Here is a 12,308-nt window from a genome sequence, read left to right as displayed (position 1 = left end):
GGTCTACTGTTTACATATAGGAGCAGATGGCTTTTATTTACGTTTTGCAGCAATGGAGAAATTTGTGTGAAGCTTGTTTTTTGATTGTGCCCCGACAAACCTGTGTTAATGGGTCTGATCACAGGTTAGAGATGGGACAATACTGATGTATATTTTTTATAAATGTCGTTCTATTAAAATAAAACAAGTGAGCTATAAGTGTTGGATCTTCTGTCTGTTTCCCCTTTTGTTTGGCTTTTCAATGCAGACACACTGTTTTTGATGCCCAAGGTCTCCCCTCTGCTCGTCTCAAATCACGTGTAACCAAATGTCTGAAGATAAAGAACCAACCTAATTGCCCCGAAAATTTCATGACAGGCAAATAACACTTTAGACTAATAATTGAATGAATTTACCTGATCTGAAAGAACTTTTGATAATGTCAGTATCCTGTTGCATGGTGGGACATACAGATTTACTTTGAAAGTTTCATTTGTGTCATTGTTTAATTTCTTGCTTTTTTCCCTTCTCTTGTTCTGTGTAATTTTACACACAGAGACAAAACAAAGTCAAGAGGGATATAAAGTCATCCATCCTACATCCAGCAGCATACTTCATAAGTAGATTTTATGTTTCTGTTGCTCACACTGAGGTACTGGACTAACTGTGGGAGCCACTGTCTTGAACTGCAGGAAATAGTCTGTGATGGTTGAGTAATTTCATTTCAAGTATGCTACTTTGCTCTTCTATTATTTTACTAGAAGAAGAGAAATTTGACTTTTTTAAATTAAAGTTTTATACTATAAAAACCATTGTTAATACAAGAACACGTGTTAATACAACAATTTTAACCAAAATGGGCATGAAACATTTTAAATATTAGCCTACTAACTCACAATTTAATTAAATTTATTGTGTGTGCTATAATGATGCAATGTAATGTACACATTAATATAACTATAACAATCTGCACAATTAATGTTTTTACTTTAGTAAACTAGGCCTACAGTTGATTGCTAATCTATACTTTTGTTCAAGTCTAACTTTAACTTTATTTACTTAATAACTGTGAATCCGTTTTTTTACCATTTGGTATTGACTTTGGTTCAGGATTTACGTATGTTAATGGCTTTGGTAGCGCTCAACATCACATTTCCAGAGTATTCCATAATATGCACAATGTTAGCGACATCATGTGGTCGACTAGTCCAACACGTGTGTGTTTCATGGAGCCCGGAAGAAAAGAGTGCATTGCTGCCACCAACTGCATGGGCGTGGGAATCGGGAATTTAGTTGTCTGACATCCAGCGTTACATGAATAAAATAAAATCATCTCCTCTGATGTTGAAACAAAAATCAATACCAGTTATCCACAGAACTGATCTGCGACAGAGCCAATAAAAGAAATATAAATTTGTTTCCTAAAAGGTTAGGTATCACGTCCCCCCTCTAAAAGCATAATTACAGAACATAATTGTTTAAAGCTGTGAAAAAAATCAAATACGGATCCAATCAATTCACATGTAATCAACAAATATCGAAATTAGATTTGGACGGACATTGCGTAACGAAACCATTGCGCTAACAGCGGAAGTTACAGTCACACTTAAACCCCTGGAATATTTTGTAGTCGATCAAGTGGATTCATATGAAACTGTTGTGAATTAACATGAAAGCCAAAATACCTTTAATGTCCAACTTGTCCCACTCTATCACAAAAACATACTCATTGAAAACTAATTAAACCCTTTTTAATTTGTCGTGAAATATTTGGTCATAAGAGTATAAATAACAAAATATTTACACAAATATCATACAATTTACGCCAAATTCCTCACACTCAGATATCAAACACAATAAATTAAATTAAGTGTTTAATAATATACTGTAATGTCTGCGTTTGCGTTGTTCTTCTTGGTCAAATATAATTCAACTTATAGTGAGAGAGACTCAAAGCCGGAAGTACGCAACAGTGAATCATCTCACTTCCTTAGAATAATCTCTGGACCCTTTAATGTTTTTTCTGTGTTTCTTTAACACCCGGCGTGCGTTATGGCTACGTTTTTAGTGTATTTTCTTTCATAAGACTTTAACAAAAGCTAAATTTGGATGGATCTTGCTTTAGTTTCGTGTGTTGTATCAGTACAAGAGCTGCTTCGTGTTTTAGGCTTCTTGGTTGGTTAATAGTAAACGTAGGGTTATCTAACTTCGCTAGCATGTGCTAACGTTGGCTTATGAAGTAACATAGCTAAAGTAGCATTGACTGTTCGGCATAGTTGGGTTTCCCGTGGCTTGCGTTTGATAAAGGGCTGTCTAAGTGCCGTTTTAAAACGCTAAACCCCGAGCTAACATTGCTGGTTAGTAAGCTAAACGCTAAGGGTAGCCTGAGCTGATTCTGAGTTTGGTTTGGTTGGTTTCAAACAGCCAGCTTGGTTTACCTGCTGCCAAAATGATGGACTTTGATAATATATTGAACATCGCCTCACAAAACCAGGGCCTCAACAGTGTACAGGTATGTTGAAGACTGACACACGCACAATGTGAATATGTGGATAGTTTTGTCAGCTCACAAATGCCAGCTCATGTCACAGATGCTCGGATAACCTAGCTAGCTGCTAGCTTCTGCCACGCATGCTAGGCTCTAAACACTATAAGCCCACTATAACTAAGACATTTAAGAATTACAAACTGTAAAGGGAGCCGAGTAACTATGTGATATTCAAACTCTCTCCTTCTTTTAGCAGAAGAGATACAGTTTACAAGCTGGACCACCCAAAAAGGACCCGAAATCAAAAGGGGTAAATCCTGCTGCTGTGCAGGCACTTTTGAAGAAGCAATGTATTGACAACAAAAAGAAAGGTAACCCTAATGAAATGAAGCAGAGGTTCATAAGTGGAATGAAATCCTTCTTCAGCAGCTACTTACCATGCATCCCCTTTTTCAGAATTGCAAATGAAGAAGCAGAAGGATGAGCTACTTGCCAAGAGGGTTGAGTTGAAGTCGGACCGTAAAGCACGAGCCATGGCTTCCAGAACTAAGGACAATTTTAAAGGCTACAATGGCATCCCAGTGGTAGAGGTCCCTAAGAAGAAGAGATCCAAACTAGACATGCAGGACGATCAATCAATGGAAAGATTTAAGAATAACTCAATTGACCCAGAGGATGATGAGGATAATTATGAGTATGACCAGACAGATTCAGAGACAGAGCAGGAGCCGCTGAGACCAGGAAAAACCTCATGTATTGGTGGGAGCAGCAGCAGCAGCAGCAGCAGCAGCAGTAGTAACAAGCATTCCTCTAAAATAACCAGTGGGCCATCTAAGTCCAATCCACCTGCCATGAACTTTGCAGACTTACTCAAACTAGCAGAGAAGAAGCAGTTTGAGCCAGTTGAGCTAAAAGCAAAGGCGGTGAGAAAGGAAGAAAGGCTCCGCACAGCTGATGAGATAAGGGAACTGGAGATGGAGCGCAAGGCTAAGAGACAAGACAGAGACTCAAAGACAGAAAGAGAAAGAGACAGCAAGTCTCAGCTTAGCTCTAATTCCATGAGAAAAAACAACTCAGAAAAGGAGCAAAAAAATTGTAAACCGCTAAAGAACTCTGTTGAAAAGCCAAGTCTGCCCAGTGGGTCAGGAAAGAAGATCGCAAGTGATAGAGGTCAATCTACTTCTAACACCTCTGTTAGTGACAGAGATAGACCCAAGACATCTCACAGTGATAGAGACAGGTCCAAAACAAGCTTGTCAAGATCCTCTGGTGTCATAAATAGTAAAATCCCTTCAAAAGCTGCGTCTTCTCAGGTTTCAGCCAAACAAGTGGGCCCCAAGCCCTCATCTAGCCACAAATCTAGCACCTCAAGTGACCTTAGCTTCAGAAAAGAAAGTTCAGCATTACTTCAAGGAAGAACTTCAGGTATTCCTGGCACAAGGCCTCCTGGATCAGCTGTAATGGGTCACAAATCTCAGCATGGGAGTTCCCAACAAACTAGACCTGTTCAAGGTAGCTCCTTGAAGCAGGGACCTACAGCTGCTGGACACAGGTCTGGAAAGGGAGAGCCACTAAGACCTGGCATTAATTCAGCAGGTAAATCAAGTGGTAATTCAATGATAAGATCTTCACTTGGTGGCCAAACTGAGGCAGGGAACCAACCTCAGGCAAGGCCCGGAGGCACACTTCAGGCAAAGGGTCGTGGTGTCCCACAGTCCAGGCCTGGTGGTAGTCGTCCACAGGGCTCTCCAGGAGGTAGTGGATTCAGAGGGGTTGGACCTGGTCGGCCAGGTAGTGGGGGGCCAGTACCTGGACGATTGACTGGTAGCACTGGATCGGGACCTGGAAGACCACAGTGTACTGTGGTATCTGAAACTATCTCCTCAAAGAATGTTGGAGGACTCAGACCAGGAGGTCCCCCAAGGCCAGGCATGCCACAAAGACCTGGGATGGCACCGAGACCAGGAATGCCACCGAGACCAGGAATGCCACCGAGACCAGGAATGCCACCTCGACCTATGATGAACAGACCACCCGGTAAGAATTAGAAAGAAAAAACAGTATATTATTAAAATATAGAATTTGTTTATTTTGTAACTTTCTGTAATAGTAACCTTTAGATATGAAGCATCTTTTAGTACAGTATTACAAAGTGTCAAAGGTCAGGTGGATGGCTCTCCTAATATTGTTAAAATAGACATTAACAGTAATATTTCTGTTTCTAAAGTAGCATTAATACCCGCCATAGTACGGAGACAGCAAATTAAAGAAAACAAATATAACTGAAAATACAGACATTCGCAGTATGTATTTACAGCGAGTATATAGTGTGTCAGTATGACTTCATGATATTGCATTATATTGATAACCAAGTCTTTCATTTTGATTCATAACACACAATCTAATACCAAAACATTAAAATGAACATTGTAAAACAATTTACTCAGTACACGTTTAAATCTCAAACTTTTTCTTAAATAAGAAGCATTATTAAAAATAGTTGCTGACATTTTGCACCCAGTCTGAAACTACACAATTGATTATACAGGGTGAAGAGTTTGTTTGCTGAACTGAATGAAGTATGTCAGCAGAACTCGGCAGCCTTTGTCATTACTTCTGGTTCAGAGAGCAGCAACCTTCCAACACAGATAAAACATCATTTCAGTGTCATTCACCTTCTGCCACAACATTGACTGTGGTAAACAGACTCATTCTCAAATCATTAGCTTGATGGTTTGAATGTTACTTAAAGATACAATGTGTAAAATGTCAAAGATGTAGCGGCATCTAGTGATGAGATACAGAATGCATCCTTTTGAGCACTGCTCATACCCCACACCTCCGTTTACAAGCATGCAAAGTTCTATGAAGTGTTGTCGTCATCTATGGCTGCATGAACTATTAATATATCAAGTAAGGATAAAAGGATTTCCTTTCTAGAGTCAATGTCTGTTCTGGGCTACTGTAGAAGCATTGTGGCCTCCCTGTAGGCTCATGTAGATGCTGGCGTGTAAGACCATTCTAAGCTAAAGAGAACATGTTTATGAATACTTTGGTCCACTTGTCTGAATAGATCCCTCTAATTCTTACACACTGCACACACTTTAACTTCAACATTTAGGACCACATATCCTGTTCATACTTTACCCCATGTATCATATGATTTCCTGTATTTATCATCCAGGTACAATGTTACCCCCTATCACATCTGCCTATAAGAGGAAATATGAGGATGAGGAAGATGAGTTTGACCCAGAAATGGAGGATTTCATTGATGATGGAGGTGAAGAGCAAGAGGAAATTTCCAGGCACATTAAGGAAATATTCGGCTATGATCGAAACAGGTAAGTGCTGTCCTCATATTAGCTAATTTATTAAATTAAATCATATTCTGTATGAACAAACTTTATTTTCATTTCACTTCACCAGATACAAGGATGAAAGTGACTATGCACTTAAATTCATGGAGAGCAGCTGGAGAGATTTGCAAAAAGAAGAGGCCAGGAGGTAAGATGATAAATGTGGCAGTCCTTAACTCTACATGTATTACAAATTTGTTCAGAAAGATGCATTCACCTCCTTTCACTATAACATACATGTTTTTTTCTGCATCCCTGTGCTACTTCGCTACTTTAGCCTGAGATTGGCTGTGCAAGAGGATCTGGAGGAGGAGAAAAGAGAGCAAGAAGAACTGAAAAGGATAAATACCAAGAGGAAAAAAAAGAACTGAGGTCCTTTGCCTTTGAGATGAATAAAAACCCCTGTGTTTCCTAAAACATGAAGCAAGGTCTGCCGTCTCCACCATGTCCAACCTGGCCTTTCTTGCTTGCTTTGTGCTTTTCTCATTATGTTTGGACACATGACATTGACTCGAGATGGAAAGAGAGGGAGAATTTTAGTCAGACAAGCTGCACATTGTCAAAGAAATATGTACAAATCATTTAAGCATTAGATTGTTTGGATATAATCTATCAAGTTCTCAGCTTTTCCTTACTATGTTATTTATTCATACTTCCAACAGTCTCAATTTCTAAAAGCAACTGAGCTGCAAAGAGAACTATAAATATAATGAGTTGTTTTTTTTTTTTTAAAGACTTAACAATGACATGCAGGGTCACCTGTTGATAACATGCTATTTTTGAGCAGATGTTACATATTTTTCCACACAAACTTTAATTGTAAAGTTGAATATGCAGAAAACATTGCCACTCGATGTGCCGTGTGTTTGTCTTTAAAAGATTTTGACAAAATATGACATAAATACTTTTATTTCATTGACAAGAGTTGCGTCAATGTTTTCTCAGGATAGGGTGATATTACAAAAGTTGGACTAAATAACAAATGTTACCTAAAATAATTTCTTGCCATACCTTGTGAGGAATATCACAAAGTTATTTTGTGTAATGACGATTCATGACTGAATGCAAAAGGTCATTTTTATCCCCCTCGGCTTGCCGTACCTGACGTACCGAGTGGGCGGGATCTCTCTCTCTTAGCTACTCTGAGAGTTTGCGGAAGTTTGTTTTTACAGCTCAAGTAGAAGACAGAGATCATCAAGGTAGCACCAGAGGAAAACGTGTTTTTCTGTCTGTACCCAAATAGATGGACCTCAGTTCCGAGAAAATACAGCGGATCCTCGCCAAGGTTGGTTATTTATCAGATGACCATTTTCCCTTAAAACGGAAAACGCCTTTAAATGAAGCTTGTTTACTTACCGCAGCCTGTTAGCATAGCAGGCTGATTCATGTTAGCTGCTGTCAGCTTACATCAACTGGCTAAACCTGCTTTGTTACTTACTTTACAGAAACTTAATACTTTTCTTCTAAAATCTAGTGATCCTGAGTCCAGCCTTGATGGAGGCTGTGACAATACAAATCACTTCATTTGACTGCTTTCCGGACTCGGTGTTATTAAGTTATTGCCAAGGCTATTTGTTAAATTGTCATTTATAACTTGTAATTTTGTCCAATTACTGCTGTAAAAGTCGTGTTGTGCTAAAATAAACTGTAGCTGTGATGTTCACAGTTTGAGGTTTGTACAGAGAAGCTCATTTTAAGAATTTCTTAATGTGAAGAACAGTGATCTGTTGAACTCAAGAAGTTCCTGGGCCTTTAATTGATATGTATATGTTTGTTCTGTCTGTTCAAGAAACACATTTTACCGTTATTAGTTAAAGTAAGACACAATTTGGTGTGAAACAAAAGCAGCACGGCTCCTGATTTTAACCAACATTTGTACTGAAAGGTGGTTAATCAATAATAACCCATGATAATTTATTATTTGTTATATTTTTATCAAGAACCTTCACCTGCTAAAAGTAACTCAAGCTGTAAAATATATGCAGTGGAACATAAGTACAATATATAATGGAGTAAAGGTAAAATGGCCACAGTCCAGTACAAATACTGCAAAATATACCTCAACACCAGACGACTGCGGGATCAAACTCTGAGCAGGGAGCAACAACTGTTTCAGTGCAACCATGATGAAAAGAATGATGAATTGTTTGTTTTGTGAAACCATTTGTAAAAGAAATCTGTGCCTGTGTTTAAATTTAAATAGTCAAATGATCAGTACAATAAATTTCATTGGATAGGAGAGAACCTAAACCTAAACCTCTTACAACAGACTGAGTACATCCATATGCAATATTACACTGAATTATGAAAATTGATCTCACGTATAACTAAAAACCAACAGATTAGATAAATTCCAGTAAAGTACAGACCCTAAACACACCATCACCTTCTGGGTTGTAGTTTGTCTGAACCAGATGATAAGACTTTATAAAGTGGGTGGAAAGGCATCTTTAGTTTAGTAGCCAGCAGTGATTAGGACAGAGTTGTAGGAAGAGACAGATTACAATACCAGAAGGTGTAGCACCCATCCTTGAACAATGGTGCCGCATGCAATTACCTATTTAGACTATTGGACAACAGATGGTGCAGTGCTGCTCATTCGACAGAAAGATTAACTGTAGAAACCGGTGTTTGAGGGACAGTTCAGACACATTCGACTTTGCTTGATGAATATTGGCAGCACCTCATTTAGTCACATTTCAAATTAGATGAGATGAGGCCCAGCATGTTTGACGTGGACCTGGCCAGGTCTGCCATTCTGACATATCGCCTAGTATGGGACGAGAAGGTGGGAGTGAGTCGATATGAGGCTGCATAAGCACAAAGGGCGTAGGAGACGGTATTTATAGATGGCACTAGGACTGCAAGTTTGTAAATCCAATGCTGAAGGAAGTACAACAAAACCCTAAATTACTTGACAACTTAACGATATTGACTTATACTGTGCATGAATTCACCTTAACAACAGATGAGTCTGCTTTTTCTTCTGCTTGACATTAGTACAAATTCCGCGATGTTGCCATCGAGGAGCTGCAGAAGGTCCACCGAATCTATTCTGAGATTAAACCATTTGCAGGCACATACAGTGAGTGTTTCTTGGCAGAACAAACTTCATTCATCTTTTGCTCATCTCTACACTTTGCATGTTGCTCAGAGCTTCTTGCTGCTCTTCTCATTTTCAGCGTTCAGTGACAGCACCCAGAAAGATCTCCTCAAATTAATTGGCAACATCCCTGTCAAGTATGAAGGTGAGGCTGACCTCTGACAACAAGAGCTCTAAAGGCACAGTCTGGCTGAACATGTCTGTATAACGTCATTATGTACTGATGTCTCTATTCCGTCCTAAGGCCGCTCCTATAACTTCCCCATTCAGCTGTGGCTGATGGACTCATTCCCCTTCACTCCTCCTATATGCCTTTTGAGGCCAACTCCTAACATGGTCATCAGAGAGGGCAAGCATGTTGACGCCAAAGGTCGCATCTATCTGCCCGGCCTGCACAACTGGGATTATGTAGGTGTTAATACTTTATATTTTTTAGGAACGTCAACTTCTATAAGTCACAGTTGTGTGGTGTTCTCATCGGTTGTGCTGCTGTTTCAGCCCAAGTCATCCGTAGTGGGTCTTTTGAGTGAGATGATTGCCAAGTTTGAGGACGACCCTCCACTGTCATCAAAGCCCACAGGAGAGAGCAAAGACCCCCACGAGCTTCTGGCATTTGTCTCTAATCTCCAGATCAATGATGGTGCTTAGCTTCATATGCAGTTTTGTTGATGATCAGTAATTGGATAATAGTGTAATGGTCTTTGTTAACTCAACTCTACACTAACACGATTCCAGGAGGAAATGAACCTCACGATCAGCCGGTCAACAAAGTCACGGTTATTGGGGGAGGAGATTTGGGCATGGCTTCAGTGATGAGCATTCTGGCTAAGGTAAATTTGAACAGCTTAAAAACAAACAAACAACAACAATATATATATATATATATATGCTTCACTATTTCTCTTTTCATGTAGTGCAAACTGGATAAACTGGTTTTCATTGATGTCGCGGAGAGTTCCACCAAGGGCGGCAGTACAGATCTCGAGATTTTCAGTCTTCCAAACGTTGAGGTTTCCAGAGGTACGTCACTCTCTGCCCTGTCACGCAGCAATCCTCAGTGGCCTGTTGGCTGAGTCATCAATGATGGCAGCTGAATGGGGCTGTGTTTAGTGAGGCCGTGCTTGAATGATTTATTCTTTTCAGTCAAGCGAAAACCATTTATAACTCTCCTCTCCTAGATATGTCGGCCTCTGCAGGCTCCAGGGTTGTCGTGGTGACTGCGAATGCATGGAGCGGCGAGCAGTCGTACGTAAGCGTGGTGCAGACTAATGTGGACTTGTACAGGGGGATAATCCCAAACCTGGCACGTCTCAGCCCTAATGCCGTGATGCTCATTGCTTCACAACCAGGTCAGTGACAGTGACAAAGACGTTAGTGCTAAGAAGCAGACCACTCTGTGTGTTACAAGTCTCTATCATCAGTTCTGTTCCATCTCTTTTCCAATCCCAGTGGACATCATGACCCATGTTGCCTGGAGGCAGAGCGGCTTACCACCGACACGGGTCATAGGAGCAGGGTGCAACTTGGACTCAGAGCGCCTTAGCTATGTTCTGGATATTAACCTGAACACCCATAAAGCAGCCTGGGTCATAGGAGAACTTTCAGACAACAAAGGTGATCCAGAAAAAGGGGGTTAATGTACCTTGTCTTGCGTTAATTGTCATGTTTTTCTTTATTCCTCTCCCTCTTATTTTATCCTTCTGTTCTTTTACATTACCCTTTGTTTTCAATCGTATTCGCGTAACCTGTAATACTGTGCTACCTGCTAATCACGCCCACTCTTTTGCTTCTCCACACTTGTAAAGGCTAATTGTGAATGACGCACTCGACCGAGCCTGTTAATGTTTTTGTCTTGCAGTTGCTGTGATGAGTAACACTGGGCTGAGTTCTGGTGCGCAGCCAGAGATCGCCCCAGGGTCTAGTTCTACCAAACCATTGTTGGACAGGTACTGGCATGAATGACGATAACCTACTGTGTATATAAGGATTCAGATTGTGTGTTTTGAACTCTTTGTGGGATGAGTCAACTAGATCTGAAATTGTGTACAGGTGCTGTTAAAGGACATTTTTTCTCTATATTACAGTACTGTTTACACCACTGTTGCTCACGATTCATCAATTTACGATGACTTTTGCATTTTACTTTCCAAATGTAAAAAATTCTCTCATTCACATATTTGTGCTTTGTAGAGCATTTGAGGTCATGAAGAATCGAGGCCAACGTTCTTGGTCTGTGGGTTTGTCCATTGCTGACATCATAAACAGTATCCTGACTGATAAAATGAAGACCCACTCTGTCTCCACGCTGGCTCAGGTAGCATTATCAATTCCTCAGTACTCTGCCAACCTTCACTAAGTTGGTTTTTCAATAGAAGATTCAGGTTTATCTCTGTTTTCTATTTGCTCAAGGGCTGGGGGGGTATAGGTGCAGAGGTGTTCCTCAGCCTGCCGTGCATCATGGGATCGAATGGCTCCACACGCCTGGCTGGAGTGTCACTAGGACGGGAGGAAGACTCCAAACTGAGGAACAGTGTCACTTCCCTCTCTAACCTCATGAGCCAGCTCAGGATATGAAGGATATGCTTATCGTACTCTCAGTTTGCGGCCCGTGTCGAGCCAACACACCCGTAGCAGATGAACAGTTCTGGCGCTGAAGTTAAATAGAATTTCAGTTAACTACTAACACTGCAATTTTGAAGTTATGAACAGCATTTCCATCTTAAATATATACTGTATAAATCAGTGATAATATTTATCTCTCCCACTTGTCCGTAAATATTATATATAAAATGAAATATCAGTGTACAGATTGCACTTTTGTATTTCAAATTTACCAGGACTGTGATGTTTGATGGGCTACATGAATGTATGATTACATATTTTTTGAAAGCCATAAAGTTCTATGCAAAAGCATCTAAATGATATTTCTACATGTAGTTTTGAAGTATATTTTTGTCAAACAACTCAAGTTTGACTGGTCAGGGCAGTTTAACCAAACATGTATGTGATTGAGTGCAATAGTTGTATTGTGTTCTACTAACCCACCCTGTACTCCTTTGGAGAAAATCAAGGTTTGAGCAGGTATAGTCCATCTATATTACAGTATATTCAGATCAGGGTGCTGGTATTGAGACAATGGAATGCCTAATAATGTACAGCATTTATATTTTAATGGCCTTATTTACTGTCATTATGCTTCTTACTACTTTAAACCTGCAAAAACACTTTTAAAATGCCTTAATATTTGAAATTCCTCTGCACTTACTTTTGTTTACTCTGTGTAAAGACTAGGATATGTACAGTAAGACTACATGATTTTGTGGGTGTGCAATAAAAACCTGAAACCAGATGGTGAATTGTCTCTGTGGGAAAGAGAAGA

The 12,308-nt window shown here is 39.9% G+C and overlaps 2 protein-coding genes across 3 annotated transcripts; both read left to right on the top strand.

Moving 5' to 3' along the window:
• The first annotated feature begins 1,979 nt into the window (after positions 1 to 1,979).
• Positions 1,980 to 7,041, top strand: spty2d1 (SPT2 chromatin protein domain containing 1). 2 transcript variants are annotated; one of them, XM_026366447.1, is made up of 6 exons: positions 1,980 to 2,491; positions 2,724 to 2,838; positions 2,924 to 4,504; positions 5,652 to 5,811; positions 5,897 to 5,974; positions 6,104 to 7,041. In XM_026366447.1, the coding sequence occupies exons 1-6, from the start codon at positions 2,429 to 2,431 to the stop codon at positions 6,195 to 6,197; spliced, it is 2,091 nt and encodes a 696-aa protein (XP_026222232.1). In that variant the 5' UTR covers positions 1,980 to 2,428; the 3' UTR covers positions 6,198 to 7,041. The 2 variants fall into 2 exon arrangements, with proteins under 2 accessions (XP_026222232.1, XP_026222231.1); XM_026366446.1 differs by having other exon boundaries at positions 2,721 to 2,838.
• Positions 7,042 to 7,069: 28 nt separating this feature from the next.
• Positions 7,070 to 12,278, top strand: uevld (UEV and lactate/malate dehyrogenase domains). Its single transcript, XM_026366448.1, has 12 exons — positions 7,070 to 7,111; positions 8,827 to 8,911; positions 9,009 to 9,074; positions 9,174 to 9,337; positions 9,428 to 9,569; positions 9,665 to 9,759; positions 9,844 to 9,949; positions 10,108 to 10,278; positions 10,379 to 10,543; positions 10,788 to 10,875; positions 11,120 to 11,243; positions 11,339 to 12,278. The coding sequence occupies exons 1-12, from the start codon at positions 7,070 to 7,072 to the stop codon at positions 11,501 to 11,503; spliced, it is 1,413 nt and encodes a 470-aa protein (XP_026222233.1). The 3' UTR covers positions 11,504 to 12,278.
• The last annotated feature ends 30 nt before the right edge of the window (positions 12,279 to 12,308 follow it).

Source organism: Anabas testudineus, chromosome 6, assembly GCF_900324465.2.
Source record: "Anabas testudineus chromosome 6, fAnaTes1.2, whole genome shotgun sequence".
NCBI lineage: Eukaryota > Metazoa > Chordata > Actinopteri > Anabantiformes > Anabantidae > Anabas > Anabas testudineus.
The sequence above is the reverse complement of the archived record's forward strand: the minus strand, read 5'-3'. Positions and strand labels throughout refer to the sequence as shown.